Source organism: Ipomoea triloba, chromosome 6, assembly GCF_003576645.1.
Source record: "Ipomoea triloba cultivar NCNSP0323 chromosome 6, ASM357664v1".
NCBI classification, from domain to species: domain Eukaryota; kingdom Viridiplantae; phylum Streptophyta; class Magnoliopsida; order Solanales; family Convolvulaceae; genus Ipomoea; species Ipomoea triloba.
Window position 1 is genome coordinate 19,837,437 of NC_044921.1, and position 19,796 is coordinate 19,857,232.

Sequence of the window (19,796 nt, forward strand, 5' to 3'; positions counted from 1 at the left end):
TCTCTAATAAAAAAAACAAATAACAGTGTTGCAACATGATGGGATCATTTGTAATTAACATTTTTACTAGGTTTCCTATTGTGTGATTTATATTTATGCCCATGAATTGAGTGACTACATCTACTTGTAGTGAAATTACTAAAGAATCATAACCTAAGCTGGTTTACTTCTTGTGGTTCTTAGCCGGCTAACAATGCCAGATTTACCTACACCCGAAAGAGTTGTAGAGTTTCCCTTATCATCCAAAAATAATAATAATAATAAACTAAAGAATCCAATAAGATAATGTCATGATCAAGAAGAAAAATTTAGGGATCCTGTAGCATTACTCATTGAGGAAAAGAAAACTGCATTACAATTTCTTTTTCCAAAATAAAATTAGAAAGTATGAAAAAAATAATATCCAATGATATATTCATTCGAACGATATTTATAACAGAAAACCCAATTTCACAATTTAACCCGAGTTGACTTTGCTCTGGCTACGCCATCTAGAGTACTGACTACTGCGACGCCTAATATTTTCAACTCTTTACTTTTTACTGACACCAAAATGCGAAGTCTACTCTGTTTACTGTGGCAGAAGGTTGAATTGATTCAATCGGGATTTCTCCGAAATGTCTGTTTTTTGTTGTCGAAATTAGAAAACAGAGCCATTTCTATGGGAGAAAGAGGTTCCATTAAGCAACAATCCCTTCTTTCATGAAACAATGCTTGTCCTTTTTGTCAAAACAGATTCTACAACATATTTCAGTTTTTATCCTGCATAGGATTTATAAAATTCATGCAGAAAACAGAAAAATGAAGTCAGTGGAAGGGCTCAGGCACTACTTTTGCTCCATTTTACTATCCCTATTAACATTTTGCACCACAGCAAACATCATAACCACAGATCAACCCATCACAGATGGCAGAACCATAGTTTCAGCTGGAGGCAAATTTGAGCTTGGATTTTTCAGCCCCGGAAGTTCCAAGAAACGATACATAGGCATTTGGTACAGCAACATACCAACTAAGGATGTGGTCTGGGTTGCTAACAGAGAAACTCCGCTAAACAACACTTCTGGCAAGCTAATGCTCAAAGACAATGGGATCCTAGTACTCCTAGATGGAAGCAATGAAGAGATCTGGTCATCAAATTCATCAACATCCTTGAAAAATCCAGTGGCCAGGCTTTTGGACACTGGAAATCTTGTTGTGAGAGAGGGAAATGACCATAGTTCCAACAATTCTGCCTGGCAGAGTTTTGATTATCCTGGTAATACTTTGCTACCAGGCATGAAGCTAGGCCAGAACTTAGCCACTGGTCATGTCTGGTCCTTGACCTGTTGGAAGAGCGCTGATGATCCTGCTTTAGGTGAATACACAGAAATGGTAGACATTAATGGATACCCTGAAATTTTTCAGTTCAGAGGTACAAACAAATCTCCTATTTCTAGATCTGGGCCTTGGAATGGAGAAATGTTTACTGGTGTGCCTAGCATTAAAGATAATCCCTACTATACATTTGAGTTTATTATGAATGACAGAGAGATATACTATACATATGAGCTTAAAGATAGCTCAGTTCCTAGCAGGGTTGTAATCACTCCAACTGGCATGATTAACCGCTTAATATGGATTGAGCGCACCAAAAGCTGGATTGTTTACTTGACAGCACAGACAGATAACTGTGAACGTTATGGGATGTGTGGAGCTTTTGGCAAGTGCAACATCAACAGCTCCCCTCCCTGTGACTGTCTGAAAGGATTTATCCCAAAATATCCACAAGATTGGGATGCAACAGATTGGTCAAATGGGTGTGTCCGGAGAACTCAATTGGATTGTGGGGATGCTGACAGGTTTTATATATACACAGGTGTAAAAATGCCAGACACACGGCGTTCCTGGTATGACAAGAGCATTGGCCTTGAGGAATGTAAGAGATTGTGCTTGAAAAATTGCAGCTGTACAGCTTATTCTAATGTAGATGTAAGAGATGGTGGAAGTGGATGCTTGCTCTGGTTTGGAGACCTAACTAATATTAGGGAGTTTGATCAAGTTGATCAAGATCTGTACGTGAGGATTGCTGCATCAGATTCTGGTAAGAGTATTTTCAAGAGCATTTTACACTTATTCAGATCATATTCTTGACTTGATCAATCTACTTATGTGGCATCACATTTGAAGTTCTATGACTGATAAGCTGGGAAATAATTCATGACAGATATCTCTCAAAATGGACAGAAGAAACAAGACGTGAAGAAGATAGTTATACCAACAATTTTAGGGATACTTACTCTAAGCTTTTTGGTTTGGTTTGCACTATATAAAAGGAAAAAAGGTCAGATTTTTTACCACCATTAATATGCAACGTTAAGTGTCAAATATTTTCAGGCATTACTAAATACTACAAACCTGAAGCAAAATTCCTATCTAGCTTGACTACCTGTTTTGTGAAATGATTTCTAAAAGTTCTTCTATTAAGAGAAAATCTTCATTCAAAGCAATGATTTCTAAAAATTCTTCTATTTCCTATTTTACAGGAGCTAAAATTTGCAAGGAAGACTGTGATTTACCAATATTCACTTTGGAAACTGTTGTTTCTGCAACAAACAACTTTTCTTCTGATAATTTTATTGGAGAGGGTGGATTTGGACCTGTTTACAAGGTATTGAATTGCACAAAACTTGGGCTCTTTAATCATGTTGAGGAATCAAAGACAGTATTACATGCTTTGGTAAAACTATTGCAGGGTAAGCTACCGACTGGAACCGAAATAGCGGTCAAGAAGCTTTCTGAATATTCTGGGCAAGGTGCTCAGGAGTGGGAGAATGAAGTGAGCATAATTGCAAAACTTCAACATAGAAACCTTGTCACGCTTCAAGGTTGCTGTGCCGAGGGAGGACAAAGGATACTAATATATGAATATATGCCAAACAATAGCTTGGACTACTTCATATTTGGTTTGATTTTCTTGACTTCTAAATTGAAAAAACCAGCAGTCTGACAATAGCTACTAAATTTCTTTAAAAAAAAAAACTGAATCAACAATAATATGTATGCAGATGAGAGCAGAAAAGGAATACTTACATGGCAAAAACGCTTCGAAATTGCTGTGGGAATATCACGTGGACTCCTTTATCTTCACCAGGACGCCAGATTAAGAATTATACATAGAGATCTGAAGGCGAGTAACATATTACTGGATGCTGAATTGAACGCCAAGATTTCAGACTTTGGCCTTGCTAAAATTGTAGGAGAAGACGATGCTCTGGCAAGAACAAAGCGAATTGTAGGAACATAGTAAGTTTCATCACCATCAAAACATTAATGCACTGTGCTAATCAATTAATAACAGTTAAGTTGGTGTTGATGTTTGGATGCAGTGGTTATATGTCACCCGAGTATGTTATTGATGGCAACTTTTCAGTAAAATCAGACATTTTCAGCCTTGGAGTGATTCTATTAGAACTAGTTAGTGGAAGAAAGAACAGGAAGTTTCATCATTTAGACCACCATCACAGTCTTCTGGGTCATGTAAGTATAATAGTATATATAATTTTATTGTGCCTTTTTACTAATTTGTTGAATAAGATGAATAACTACTTTGGTTATACTGTACTGTAGGCATGGCTACTGTGGAATGATGGTGACCCTATAGAACTAATGGATAATTGTGTGAGAGACTCTTATGTGGAATATCAAGTGCTAAGATGCATTCATGTAGCTCTTCTTTGTGTTTCGAAACTACCAGAAGACAGACCAACAATGGCATTGGTGGTTTCTATGCTGGAGAATGAGGAAGTCGCTTTACCTCAACCTAAAGAGCCAGGCTTCTTTTTGGAAAGGAATTCAACTGAAGCATCTTCTACAAATGAGGAAACATCCCACTCTGAAGTTGCAAAGATGACATTCAGCATTCTTGAACCTAGATAAAAACAACATATAGTTTTTTGAGTGGGTACATAACCAAAATGGACACTAAGATTAATATTAAGATTGTTTCTCCCCATATCATTTCATCTTATCCAACATGGTGCAATTTTTCCACTTTGTCTCCACTCCTCACCCCCTATATATAACTATATTGCTTCAAACATAATGCCTCCCACTCCTAATAAACCTCCACCATACAGATGAGGAAAGATGTTGCTATGAAATTGCAATGATAGTATTCAGCACTCTTGAAGGTAGATGAAAACAACTTAATTTCGATTGTATTTCTCTATGTATCACATCGCATCTCCTTCTATTGCTTCTAGCTCAATCACACCATTTTGTAATTTACTCCCACCATTTGGAATGAATACTGCTGTAAAAATGTAATTGTTTTGGATAGCATAGAACCTTAATTTTTTGGGCAACTGAGGAAATGTGCCGTCTGGGATACAAGGCTTGCCGATAATGCTGATGAAAATGCCGGCGACTTCTTATACGTCAGCCGACAACGACGTTAGCGTTGGTGTTTTCATTTTCCAACAACTTCATTACTCAATCCATTGTTATGTCATTGCTAATGTAGTGTGTAATCTTGACATCGATCGTCTTCCACCCTGTATTCCATATAGTTCAGATTGATGAGAGCCAATTGAACAAATCTATGGTGGAGATGACGGCGATGGTTGTCTCTCTCCTCGCAAAGATCGACGAAGGGGGAGATAGTTTATCGGCGACGAGGGAGGTGGTTGCCTATCCCTCGAGCTCGAACAAATCGATGACGGGGAAGCAACTGCCACGATCCTGACCACATTGCGACGTCGTTTTTTGTATTGAGCTCAGTGACATCATAGCACCTGGCTTGTGATCAGGAAGTGAAGTTAGTTAGGCTCAACCCACAATCTCCGAAGTGTTATTGTTGTTATTTTACTATTTTCTTTTAAATTTTTAGAGGAGGTTGAGAAAATGGATATAGCGTATCTTTGGTAAATAATCAGTCTATCAGTCAATTTTGTTTTATTTTACCACTATTAGTTGTTTGGTTAACAAGCTTTTTGTAACCCAATGGGGTAATTCAAGTGGCAAGTGAGCTTTCTTTGTGGGGAAGAATTATGGGAGAACTCCTGCTCAAAGTAGTCTTTTCAATTAACTTTTTGAGAAAATAAATTATACCAAACAGCTAACAACTAATCTATCAAACAACTTTTTACAGCTAATGTTATCAACTAATCATACCTTTTAACTCAAATAGCTAACCCAATCACAGGGCCATAGACAGGATGAATGAGAATTATCATTTTCCAAGTTTTCAAAATTTGGATGTGCTTGGAAAATCAAGTTGGAAATCATTTTTCATTAACTTGGAAAAATAGAATTATTTTGGAGGAAAATGACTTCAAAATTTAACGAAAGTCATTTTTTTACCGACCTTGGTTTCTGACAACACTCACCACACCTGACAATCCTCACAACTTTGTTTTCCATCGGAAACCATAAGTTTGGTTTCCACGGGGAAAGTGCTATGGTTTTCGCAGTAAACGAGAGATTTTTTTTAAAATTTTTAATAAATAGCATTATTTTTAATATTATTATAAATATTTCTATATTCTAAATAAAATAATTAAAATGTTTAATTAGACAATTCTACTCATTTTTCAGAAAATTAATCAAACATACCAAGACAGTTTTCCATAATGCAACCAAACACTAAAAATGAAACTATTTTATGAAAAATGACACATTTTTTGAAGTCATTTTCCTTATTTTTAAACACCCTAAATTTGAGCAAATTCCACTTTTAGTCATTGACTATTGTGACATTGCCACATTTAGTTCTATTCTTTTAATTTTGACATATTACATCGTGACTTTGAACAACTTCTACTTTTAATCTTCAATTGTTGTGGCATTGTCACATTTAGTCCTATTCTTTTAATTTTTCCGTATTACGTTCATGACTTTGAACAACTTTCACTTTTAGTCATAAACTATTATGACACTGTCACATGTAATCCTATTCTTTTAATTTTGTCATATTACATTCAACTAAATTAAATTTCTTTCATTTTCTTTTGCAAATCTTCCCAACCCTTATGAACTAATTAAAACATAATTAATGAAACCTTAAATATGTTTTCATATATTTGTTGAAACTTTTAAATAAAAATAAATTTATTCATATAAAAATTATTAGTTATGCATTTCCATCTAAATATCTTTAATAATCACTAATCATCCTTACCAGTTACCCCCCTTGCTCTTGGATTGTGAGAGGGGATATATTGTGAGGGTTGGAGTGCCTCTTTTTTTTTTTTGAATTAATATCACTTTTGGCCCCTCGACTTTTGATTTCTATCAATTTTGATGTCTAACTTTGTTATTTTTATCAGTTTTGGTCCTTCTGACCGAATTGACGGCGAAATGTTGCCAGATTTTATATTTTAAGAACAAAATAATTATCCTAAAGAAAGATCTTCAATATCTAAACAAAACACTATAATAATCATATTTTGCTCTTAAAATATAAAATCCGGCAACATTTCGCCGTCAATTTGGTCAAAAGGACCAAAATTGATAAAAATAACAAAGTTAAGCACCAAAATTGAAAAAATTTAAAGTTGCGCACCAAAATTGATAAAACTCAAAAGTCGAAGTGATATTAATTCTTTTTTTTTTTTTTTTGACTAAGATCCTCTCTCATTGAGGATTCAAACCTGGATAATTGGTACCCATACTTAAGCTTTCAACCACTAAGCTATGCCTTGAGGGCCTTGTCATCCTTATATATGTATGAAATAAGGGTCAAATTAGCTATTGAACCGGTTATGACAACGCAAATAAACAACTGAATTTTAAAAAATGCAATTAGATCATTAAATATTTTTAAATAGTGTAATTCGCCTCAAATGACCGGGAGTCACCCAGAAATGCCAATAAATACTTATATGGTATATTATGTGGAAAAAAAAATTTTATTTGAATTTTTTTTTTAGAATAAAAATAAATGTGAAGGCAGCCTCATCTGAAGACTAACGATATCCAGTCAGATATTGAGGTATTGGTTGGAGACCTTTGAAGGGTGGCTGCCTTTGAATTATTATTATTATTTTTAAATTCAAATAAATTTATTTATTTATTACATAATATGCCAGGTTAGTGTTTACCAACATTTTTGAGTAACAACGGGCCATTTAGCGCGTATCCAACATTTTTGAGTAACAACTGGCCATTTAGCGCGTATCAATGACCTAATTAAACTTTTTTTTGAGTTCAGCTATCTAATTGCATTTTCTTTGACTAATTTCACCCTTATTAAAATTAGTGTTTTTTTTTTTTTTTTTTCAAACGCACACAAACCTTACAGCTCTAGACATTCCAAATGGACTGCTGTTTCCAGATAAAGGAAGCCTTGATTTGTCAATGATGCAGGCAGAGTAAGTGAAGAAAATGACAAACACACTCCACATTAGTCGTTAGTGATCTGATCTTGAATAATTCCATAGCAATTATAGCAAACCAACAACCAAATTCCACACGTCCCCAAACAGTACACATAAACTCCACATTTATGCTTTCAACGAACAACTACTTCATCTGAACTATCATTGAAGAGTTAATGATAGATGAAGACACCTTATATGGCAATTGGATCGGCGGCAACTAATATGTTTTTTAATTTATAATTTGTATCCTTTTATTCTTCAATTATGCTATGTGTTAGTTTTATGACTACGGGGTAGTCAATCGGCAGGCCAACCGTAAAATGAAATTGTATTGTGGAGAATAAATTGGTGAATGATGGATCAAGAGAAAAATGATAAATAGAAGGCGAGGAAGAAGATACGAGAGGGGGAAGAGATTGATTATGAAAGGAGAAGGAATGACTTCCTCCCTTAATTGTGATTCCGAATCGAATGAATGAATAAGAAAGGATAGGCCCTTTATATAGGTGTAAGACTTGACCCTTCAAGAATATAATATTCTCCGAGGGACACTTACTCTGTGGGAATATAATAATACAATGAATATAATATTACATCAATAATTCAATAATATTTAATCAAAGGTTGATCTGGATTGATTAGTAATTCTGATTGAGCTTCGTCTATGAACTGAGCCGCCATATATTTTGAGCCTTTTATCTCCATGGGTTATAGTACCATATCCAACACTATGTATTATAAAGATAATCATTATTGTATAGACCATACTATCAAATAATATACATTCAGTATAAAAATAGTGTATTTTTAGGAGATGTACATTATTTGTGTACTGAATGTATATTATATTATATAATGTACATTCAGTACATAAATAATATACATTTAGTATATTAAAAATGCACTTTTTTGTTATGATCCACACAACATTGTGTGTACCATGATTTGCCCAATGGCAGATAGACGGATTATCTTTATTCTGTTTTAATTATTTATTTCAAGATCTTAAAAACAACATAAATGTCTTTGTTTCAAAAAAAAAAAAAAACAACATAAATGTCTATTGAATTCTAACTAACAAGCACAACTCATCACCTAACAAATTAATGTAAACGAGTTTTTTTTTTTTTTTCCTTTCTTTCTTTCTTATTTTGTGAGTATACAAAAATAGAAAGGATGCCAAGCAGTGCAAGTGTGCAAATTTGACCAATGACGGATAAAACTTATCCCCTACTTGCACAGTTGCACCCCCACCTACCAGCAAACAATCAATGATGCGAAGTGCGGTCAATTTATATCGTGAACCCTGATTCAATATACAGAATTTAATTTCATAAAGTACAGAACTTATGTTCATAATGCATAGAATTATATAGCTGAAGACATATAAACACTTAATATAATACACACAATTCATGTTCATATATAATGCACAAAATTTATGTTCATCATATCGTGTTTACGTGTATGTGTATTTTACAAATTATTACAGTAACATAATAAGTATTATTAACATTCTAAGTTTAAAAAAAAAAAAAGCATTCTAAGTTTTCATGAGATTGCGATTTTAGTTTCTCTTTTTACGAGATTGTGATTTTGATTCATTAACCAGTTAGTGGAGACTTTAATGACTTACAATTGCAAATTACAATTTTGTTTCTATATTCTTACAATTGCAAATTACAATTTTGTTTCTATATTCACTAATAGGCTACATAGTACATCACAAATTTTACTGGCATGGTAGTCTATACATCAACACAACTATAGTTTCTTTTATAATACACTACAGTTTCCTTTCAACACAATTACAATATCATTTCGATATAACTATAATCTCATTGGACAATATACACTCAAATATGTGAAACTATTATTCAGTTTAATTTTATATACACTGCAATTTCCTTTCAATACAACTACAATTTCATTTTGATATAACTACAGTTTCAATTGCTAATATAAAAACAAATGTGATGCAGTATTATTTGAGATTAACTGTAGTTTCATTTACGGAGATCCGTTAAGATTTGACGGTAACCGTTTCTTTACTTAAAGAAACCGTGCCTTTTTTGGACCATGGTCTACAATATAACAACTGTACATAAAATAAAAATCTTTAATGCTTATCGTTAACCAATGAAAAAAATCAATACCTTATAAAAAATCGAAACTATTCTTTCGTATATGAGCAAAAAACACTTTTTTTATAATAAAAAACATATAACATTATTGCAACGTGATGGGGACATATGCAATTAACAATTTCCAACGATATAATATGGTCAAAATCTCAAAAGATATTTATAAACAGAAAAGCCCAATTTCAGAATTTCGATCAATTCGGAGCATTCTTCTATCTGATGCTTCTTTTTTATTTTGAGTAAATCATCTATCTGATGCTTTTTTTTTTTTAAAGTAAATCTTCTATCTAATAGCTGTAACTTTTAATCCGAGGTGACTCAGCCATGACTACGCAGTCTTGAGTACTGAACCGACTACTGCCACGCCTGATTTTCAAGTGAGTTGTTTTTACTTTTTACCGACACCAAAATTTCGAAGTTCTACTCTGTTTATTTATGGCAGAAAGAGGAATTCGATTAGGATTTATCCTACATGTTTTTTTTTTTTTAAAGTCGAAATTAGAAGGTTTCATTAAGCAATAATCTTTTCTTCCATGAAACAATTCAGTTTTTATCCTACAACTTAATGCAGAAAATCCCAGAAAACTGGAAATGAAATCATTGGAAGGGCTGAGGCTCTACTTTTTTTGCTCCACTTTACTATCTCTATTCACATTTTGCACCTCAGCAGACAACATAACCCCAGATCACCCCATCACAGATGGTACTACCATAGTTTCAGCTGGTGGAAACTTTGAACTTGGATTTTTCAGCCCTGGAAAATCCAAGAATCGATATGTTGGCATTTGGTACAGCAAGATACCAAGTAAGGATGTGGTCTGGGTTGCTAACAGAGATACTCCGCTAAACAACACTTCTGGCAAGCTATTGCTCAAAGACAATGGGATCCTAGTACTCCTAAATGGTAGCAATGAAGAAATCTGGTCATCAAATTCATCAACATCCTTGAAAAATCCAGTGGCTCTGCTTTCAGAAACAGGAAATCTTGTTGTGAGAGAGGGAAATGACCATAGTTCCGAAAATTCCGCCTGGCAGAGTTTTGATTATCCTGGTAATACTTTGCTACCAGGCATGAAGCTAGGCCGGAACTTAGCCACTGGTCATGCCTGGTACCAGACCTCGTGGAAGAGCGCTGATGATCCTGCTGCAGGTGAATACACAGAAATGATAGACATTAATGGATTCCCTGAAATTTTTGAGATCAGAGGTGCAGACAAGTCTCCTCTTTATAGATCCGGGCCTTGGAATGGAGAGATGTTTACTGGCGTGCCTAGCATTAAAGATAATCCCTACTATACATTTGACTTTATTATGAATGACAGAGAGATTTACTACATATATGAGCTTATAGATAGCTCAGTTCCTAGCAGGGTTGTAATGAATCCAACTGGCATCATTGAACGCTTAGCATGGATTGAACGCACCAAAAGCTGGATTGTTTACTTGACAGCGCAGACAGATAATTGTGATCGTTATGGGATGTGTGGAGCTTTTGGCAAGTGCAATATCAACAGCTCCCCACCCTGTGACTGTCTGAAAGGATTTATCCCAAAATATCCACAAGATTGGGAAGCAACAGATTGGTCCAATGGGTGTGTCCGGAGGACTCCTTTGGATTGTGGGGATGCTGACAGATTTTTTATATACAGAGGTGTAAAATTGCCAGACACACGCCATTCCTGGTATGACAGGAGCATTGGCCTTGAGGAATGTAAGAGATTGTGCTTGAAAAATTGCAGCTGTACGGCTTATTCTAATGTAGATATAAGAGATGGTGGAAGTGGGTGCTTGCTCTGGTTTGAAGACCTAACTGATATTAGGGAGTTGGATAAAGTTGAACAAGATCTATACGTGAGGATTGCTGCATCAGATTTTGGTAAGAGTATTTATCAATGTTGTAGAAGGTGCTAGGCGCTAGCGGCCGAGTAATCCGAGTATATCGTCTCCACTTTTCCCACTCAGGGCTATGAGTTGTTAGATTGTTATAATTCTCCAAACTAGTCAACTACATATGTTAGACAATTAGTTGAGTACATGGATGGAGGAATATAGAATAGGAGCAGCCGAGCAGGCAAAAAACGACCACTCGGCTGAGTTGAGCGTTGACTTGGCCGAGTTGGGCGCGACTCTGCCGAGTTAGGCACCCAACTCGGCGTGGTGCCTAGTCGGCCGGCCGACTAGAAACCGCCTAGAGCTGAAATCGACTCGGCCTAGGAGGGCCTAGGCTGGTTTTTACAACACTGGTATTTGTTTCCTTGTGGTACTATAGTTAATTTCTGCTGTGGTGCAAAATTCTATATAACATATAGAGTTTCTTTCAACCTTGCTTGATTTTCAAGAGCATTTTACACTAATACAGATCATATTCTTGATCAATCTACTTATGTGGCACCACACTTGAAGTTCTATGGCTGACAGGCTGGGAAATAATTCATGGCAGGTATCTCTCAAAATGGACAGAAGAAACAAGAGGTGATGAAGATAGTTATACCAACAATTTCAGGGATACTTACTCTAAGCTTTTTGGTTTGGTTTGCACTATATAAAAGGAAAAAAGGTCAGATGTTTTTACCATCTTAAATATGCAATGTTGAGTGTCAAATATTTTCAGGCATTACTACTAGCTGAAGCAGAACTCCTATTGGGCTTGACTAGCTGTTTTGAGAAATGATTATGCTACAGTATTAAGTGCCAAATATTTTCACGCCAAACTCTTCATTCACTACAATGATTTCTAAAAAATCTTCTATTTCCTATTTTACAGGAGCTAATATTGGCAAGGAAGACTATGATTTACCATTATTAACTTTGGAAACTGTAGTTTCAGCAACAAACAACTTTTCTTCTGATAATCTTATTGGAGAGGGTGGATTTGGACCTGTTTACAAGGTATTGAATTGCACAAAACTTAGGCTCTTTAGTCATGCTGAGGAATCAAAGGCAATATTTACATGCTTTGGTAAAACTATTGCAGGGTAAGCTACCAACTGGAACAGAAATAGCGGTCAAGAAGCTTTCTGAAAATTCTGGCCAAGGTGCTAAGGAGTGGGAGAATGAAGTGAGCATAATTGCCAAACTTCAACATAGAAACCTTGTCACACTTCAAGGTTGCTGTGCCGAGGGAGGACAAAGGATACTAATATATGAATATATGCCAAACAATAGCTTGGACTACTTCATATTTGGTTTGATTTTCTTGACTTCTAAATTGAAAAAACCAGCAGTGTGACAATACCTACTAAATTTCTCATACAAAACTAAATCAACATTAATATGTATCCAGATGAGAGCAGAAAAGGAATACTTACTTGGCAAAAACGCTTTGAAATTGCTGTGGGAATATCACGTGGACTTCTTTATCTTCATCAGGACTCTAGATTCAAAATTATACATAGAGATCTGAAGGTGAGTAACATATTATTGGATGCTGAATTGAACGCCAAGATTTCAGACTTTGGCCTTGCTAGAATTGTAGGAGAAGACGATGCTCTGGCAAGAACAAAGCGAATTATAGGAACATAGTAAGTTTCATTAGCATTAAAACATTAATGCACTGTGCTAATCCATTAATAACTTAAGTTGGTCTGTTGGTGTTGATGTTTGGATGCAGTGGTTATATGTCACCCGAGTATGCTATTGATGGCAACTTTTCAGTAAAATCAGACATTTTCAGCCTTGGAGTGATTCTATTAGAACTAGTTAGTGGAAGAAAGAACAGGAAGTTTCATCATTTAGACCACCATCACACTCTTCTGGGTCATGTAAGTATAATAGTATATATGATTTTGTTGTACCTTTTTACTAATTTGTTGAATGAGATGAATAACTAGTTTGGTTATACTATACTGTAGGCATGGCTATTGTGGAATGATGGTGACCCTATAGAACTAATGGATAATTGTGTGAGAGACACTTATGTGGAATCTCAAGTACTAAGATGCATTCATGTAGCTCTTCTTTGTATTTCGAAACTACCAGAAGACAGACCAACAATGGCATCAGTTGTTTTTATGTTGGAGAATGAGGAAGTCGCTTTACCTCAACCTAAAGAGCCAGGCTTCTTTGTGGAAAGGAATTCAACTAAAGCATCTTCTACAAATGAGGAAACATCCCACGCTGACGTAGCAAAGATGACATTCAGCATTCTTGAACCTAGATAAAAACAACATATAATTTTTTGAGTGCGTACATAACCAAAATGGACACTAAGATTAATATTAAGATTGTATCTCTCCATATCATTTCATCTTATCCTACAGGGTGCAATTTTTCCACTTTGTCTCCACTCCTCACCCCCTATATATAGCTTCAAACTTAATTCCTCCTACTTCTAATAAACCCCCACCCTATGGAATGGACACTATTGTATATTATTTGTATGTTAATAAATACTATTCAATTTCATCAACATCCTTTAAAAATCCAGTAGCTTGGCTTTCAGATACTGGAAATCTTGTTGTGAGTGAGGGAAATGACCATAATTTAAAAAGTAATTCCGCCTGGCAGAGTTTTGATTATCCTGGGAATACTTTGCTACCAGGCATGAAGCTTGGCCAGAACTTAGACACCGGTCATGTCTGGAGCCTTAAGTCATGGAAGAGCAATGATGATCCTACTCTAGGTGAATACACAGAAATGCTGGGTGTTTATGGATTCCCTCAACTTTTTCTTTACAGGGGTGTAAACAAATCTGTTACTTTAAGACATGGGCAGGCAAAGAGAGGCAACTCAACATCATCGTGGATTGCCTGAACAGTAATTCGGATAAATTAGGTTTGAGAATCAACATTTCTAAATCTGAGATGTTTTGTTCTCTTAACACTGATAACAGGATTAAGCGGACCTGGGGATTCCAATCTTGCAAAGAAGGGTTTCGAGGTCCACGTTCTCATACATTCTGGATAACATGCGGAGGAAATTGGCGAGGTGGAAAGCTGATTCTTTGAGTATGGCGGGTAGCAGGACTTTAGTTCCATCAGCCATTGCTACAGTGCCAGTTTACACGATGCAAACGATGACTCTTCCAATGATATTGATAAGATTTTTGGGGACTTCTTGTGGGGTGATAAGGAGATCAAGAGGAAAACTCATCTGGTCAACTGGAAGGAGGTATGTTCTATTGTTCCCTGCGTGATAAAGGGGGGTTAGGACTCGGGCTAGAGATTTGGTGGCCATATTCATTTACAAGTTCCTATTCTATTAAATCTGCTTATGACCTTATTGCAGGGAACATGGGCACAACCTTCATATATGGATTAGGTCTGGAGAATTGCTACTATTGAATGAATCTGTATGTTCATAACTTCATATGGATGGTCATGAAAGGCAACATTATGACGAATACCGAGAGGGTTAAGAGGCACATGACAGTGGAGGGGAACTGTCCACATTGTAGCTGGGAGGATGAGACCCTTGTCCCTTGGCCACCTTTTTCAAGATTGTGTGTTTGCAAGAGAGTGTTGGAGGAGATGTTTGAGTCCGTTCCCTTTCGTCCTAAGACTCCCTTGCCTTTCAGTTCGTGGGTGGAGCTCAATAGTACTAGCAAAAGAGACTCTTTATAGATGGGACCTGCTGGGACAATAAATTAAGTTACTAATTTTCCTGAGTTAACTTATATTTATTGAGTAACTATGAATTAAGTGACTCCACCCACTTGTAATCAAATACTAAAAAATCTAATCAGATAGTGTTATACTTAGAAAAGAAATTTATGAGGAACGTGTAGTACTAATCTTAAACATAAATTCACATTTAGAGAAAAAAAAAGTGCATCACAATTTATTGACTCAGCACTTATAAAAAGAATAAGGGAATAATACCTAACTATACTGACTCAGCACTGACCACGACATCCTGAGTACGGAACGAACTACTGCGACGCCGGATCTTTTACCGACACCAAAATTTCAAAGTTCTCTCTGTTCATTCAGGCAGAAGGTGGAATTCAATTAGAATTTCTCCTACATGTCTCTTTCTGGCCGTCGAAATTAGAAAACAGAGCCATTTCTATGGGAGAAAGAGGTTTCATTAAGCAACAATCTCTTCTTTCATGAAACAATTCAGTTTTTATCCTGCATAGGATTGATGACCTTAATCAAAATGAAATCATTGCAAGGGCCGAGGCTCTACTTTTTTTGCTCCACTTTACTATCTCTATTCACATTTTGCACCTCAGTAGACACCATAACCCCAGATCAACCCATCACAGATGGTACTACAATAGTTTCAGCAGGTGGAAACTTTGAACTTGGATTTTTCAGCCCTGGAAAATCCAAGAATCGATATGTTGGCATTTGGTACAGCAACATACCAACTAAGGATGTGGTATGGGTTGCTAACAGAGAAACTCCGCTAAACAACACTTCTGGCAAGCTATTGCTCAGAGACAATGGAATCCTAGTACTCCTGGATGGTAGCAATGAAGAAATCTGGTCATCAAATTCATCAGCATCCTTGAGAAATCCAGTGGCTCAGCTTTCAGACACAGGAAATCTTGTTGTGATAGCGGGAAATGACCATAGTTCTGAAAATTCGGCCTGGCAGAGTTTTGATTATCCTGGTAACACTTTGCTACCAGGCATGAAGGTAGGCCGGAACTTAGCCACTGGTCATGCCTGGTACCAGACCTCGTGGAAGAGCGTTGATGATCCTGCTTTAGGTGAATACACAGAAACGCTAGACATTAATGGATTCCGTGAATTTTTTCAGTTCAAAGGTGCAAACAAATCTCCTTTTACTAGATCTGGGCCTTGGAATGGAGAGATGTTTACTGGCGTGCCTAGCGTTAAAGACAATCCCTACTATAGGTTTGGGTTTATTGTGAATGACAGAGAGGTATACTACACATATGAGCTTAAAGATAGCTCAGTTCCTAGCAGGGTTGTAATCACTCCAACTGGCATGGTTGAACGCTTATTATGGATTGGACGCACCAAAAGCTGGATTGTTTACTTCACAGCACCGACAGATAACTGTGATCATTATGGGATATGTGGAGCTTTTGGCAAGTGCAATATCAACAGCTCCCCTCCCTGTGACTGTCTGAAAGGATTTATCCCAAAATATCCACAAGATTGGGAGGAAACAGATTGGTCAAATGGGTGTGTCCGAAGAACTCCATTGGATTGTGGGGATGCTGACAGATTTTTTATATACAGAGGTGTAAAATTGCCAGACACCCGCCATTCCTGGTATGACAGGAGCATTGGCCTTGAGGAATGTAATAGATTGTGCTTGAAAAATTGCAGCTGTAGGGCTTATTCTAATACAGATGTAAGAGATGGTGGAAGTGGATGCTTGCTCTGGTTTGGAGACCTAACTGATATTAGGGATTTCGATGATGTTGATCAAGATCTGTACGTAAGGATTGCTGCATCAGATTTTGGTAAGAGTATTTATTTCCTTGTGGTAGTGCAATTAATTTCGGCTATGGTGCAAAATTCTTGAAAACATAGTACTAGTGCAGAGCAAATTGAACTGGCTAAGGATAAAGTTTCTTTCAAACTTGCTTGATTTTCAAGAGCATTTTACACTAATTCAGATCGTATTCTTGAGCAATCTACTTATGTGGCACCACATTTGAAGTTCTATGACTGATAGGCTGCGAAATAATTCATGACAGATATCTCTCAAAATGGACAGAAGAAACAAGAGGTGACGAAGATAGTTATACCAACAATTTCAGGGATACTTATTCTAAGCTTTTTGGTTTGGTTTGCACTATATAAAAGGAAAAAAGGTCAGATTTTTTACAACCTTAAATATGCAATGTTGAGTGTCAAATATTTTCAGGCATTACTACTACCCTGAAACAGAACTCCTATCTGGCTTGGCTACCTGTTTTGAGAAAAGATTATACTACAGTAATAAGAAAAACTCTTCATTCACAGCAATGATTTCTAAAAATTCTTCTATTTCCAATATTACAGGAGCTAAGATTGGCAAGGAAGACTGTGATTTACCATTATTTACTTTGGAAACTCTAGTCTCGGCAACAAACAACTTTTCTTCATATAATCTTATTGGAGAGGGTGGATTTGGACCTGTTTTCAAGGTATTGAATTGCACAAAACTTGGGCTCTTTAGTCATGCTGAGGAATCAAAGACAATATTTACATGCTTTGGTAAAACTATTGCAGGGTAAGCTACCAACTGGAATAGAAATAGCGGTCAAGAAGCTTTCTGAAAATTCTGGCCAAGGTGCTAAGGAGTGGGAGAATGAAGTGAGCATAATTGCCAAACTTCAACATAGAAACCTTGTCACGCTTCAAGGTTGCTGCGCCGAGGGAGAACAAAGGATACTAATATATGAATATATGCCAAACAATAGCTTGGACTACTTCATATTTGGTTTGATTTTCTTGACTTCTAAATTGAAAATACCAGCAGTGTGACAACAGCTACTAAATTTCTCATACAAAACTGAATCAACAATAATATGTATGCAGATGAGAGCAGAAAATGAATACTTACCTGGCAAAAACGCTTTGAAATTGCCGTGGGAATATCACGTGGACTCCTTTATCTTCATCAAGACTCCAGATTCAAAATTATACATAGAGATCTGAAGGCCAATAACATATTACTGGATGCTGAATTGAATGCCAAGATTTCGGACTTTGGCCTAGCTAGAATTGTAGGAGAAGATGATGCTCTGGCAAGAACAAAGCGAATTATAGGAACATAGTAAGTTTCATTAGCATCAAAACATTAATGCACTGTGCTAATCTATTAATAACTTAAGTTGGTTTGTTGGTGTTGATGTTTGGATGCAGTGGTTATATGTCACCCGAGTATGCTATTGATGGCAACTTTTCAGTAAAATCAGACGTTTTCAGCCTTGGAGTGATTCTATTAGAACTCGTTAGTGGAAGAAAGAACAGGAAGTTTCATCATTTAGACCATCACCACAATCTTCTGGGTCATGTAAGCATATATGATTTCAATGTACCTTCTTACTAATTTGTTGAATAAGATTAATAACTAGTTTGGTTATACTATACTGTAGGCATGGCTATTGTGGAATGATGGTGACCCTATAGAACTAATGGATAATTGTGTGAGAGACTCTTATGTTGAATCTCAAGTACTAAGATGCATTCATGTAGCTCTACTTTGTGTTTCGAAACTAGCAGAAGACAGACCAACAATGGCATCAATAGTTTTCATGTTGGAGAATGAGGAAGCCGCTTTACCTCAACCTAAAGCGCCAGGCTTCTTTGTGGAAAGGAATTCAACTGAAGCATCTTCTACAAATAAGGAAACATCCCGCTCTGACGTTGCAAAGATGACATTCAGCATTCTTGAACCTAGATAAAAACAACATATAAATTTTTTGAGTGGGTATATAACCAAAATGGACACTAAGATTAATATTAAGATTGTATCCTCTTAGTACGATGAAATGATACGGAGAGATACAATATTAATACATATCTGCCGGTTATAGTCTTTAAAATGGCACGGTTTGAGCATAAATCATATCATGCACATCTCCTGCACATTGATGGAGGGACAAAATGGTAATTGGGGGACGACATTTTTGGAGGAACCATCAGCATCCATTATTGATCATCTAAAATATTACTGAAACATAAATAAAGAGACTTGATTTGGCAATTAGATCAACAGCAACTAATTTGTTTTTTAATTTTTATACTTTTATTCTTCAATTATGCTATGTACCATGAAGCTGAATGGATTATCTTTATTCATTTTAATTATTTGTTTCAAAATATGAAAAACAACGATAAATGTCCATTGACTATTAACTAATAAACACAATTCATCACCTAACAAATTAATGTAAACAAGTTTTTTTTCTTTATTTTATGAGTATACAAATACATAAAGGATGTCACGCAGTGCAAATTTGACCGATGAAGGATATACCTTATCCACTACTTGCACCCAGTAGCCACTAAAAACAATCAATGATGCAAAGTGGGAGTCAAACAATAATAAATAAGAGAAAATAGCCTTTTTGGGTTCATTATATTTATATCAAATAGCAATTTCATTTCACAAATTATTGACATAATTTAACATTCAAAGTTTTCACAACGTTGCGATTTTGTTCTCTTTTTTTATGAGATGGTGGGTTTTGACAATTTTGGTTCCTTAACAAATTCATAGAGACTTTAACAATTTAAAATTGCAAATTACAGAATCTTTTTCTAATAAAAAACATGAGTTAGTTCCATTTTTTGTCCTAGATTTATAGGTGGCATTTCACTTTTAGTCCTTTTTTTTTTTCAAAACATCCACTTTCGGTCCTAGTATTATTGTGGCA

The 19,796-nt window shown here is 35.9% G+C and overlaps 2 protein-coding genes and 1 pseudogene across 2 annotated transcripts; all 3 read left to right on the forward strand.

Annotated features, from left to right (window-relative positions):
* Positions 1–646: 646 nt before the first annotated feature.
* On the forward strand, positions 647–19,126 carry LOC116023828 (annotated as a pseudogene).
* LOC116023629 (G-type lectin S-receptor-like serine/threonine-protein kinase At4g27290) lies at positions 802–3,965 on the forward strand. Its single transcript, XM_031264631.1, has 7 exons — positions 802–2,083; positions 2,207–2,323; positions 2,526–2,650; positions 2,735–2,945; positions 3,048–3,285; positions 3,369–3,519; positions 3,610–3,965. Exons 1-7 carry the CDS (start codon positions 802–804, stop codon positions 3,916–3,918), a joined length of 2,433 nt encoding a protein of 810 aa, XP_031120491.1. The 3' UTR covers positions 3,919–3,965.
* Positions 9,695–13,779, forward strand: LOC116023829 (G-type lectin S-receptor-like serine/threonine-protein kinase At4g27290). The gene is made up of 8 exons (XM_031264849.1): positions 9,695–9,882; positions 10,077–11,381; positions 11,946–12,062; positions 12,270–12,394; positions 12,480–12,690; positions 12,789–13,026; positions 13,116–13,266; positions 13,357–13,779. Exons 2-8 carry the CDS (start codon positions 10,097–10,099, stop codon positions 13,663–13,665), a joined length of 2,436 nt encoding a protein of 811 aa, XP_031120709.1. The 5' UTR covers positions 9,695–9,882; positions 10,077–10,096; the 3' UTR covers positions 13,666–13,779.
* Positions 19,127–19,796: the final 670 nt, after the last annotated feature.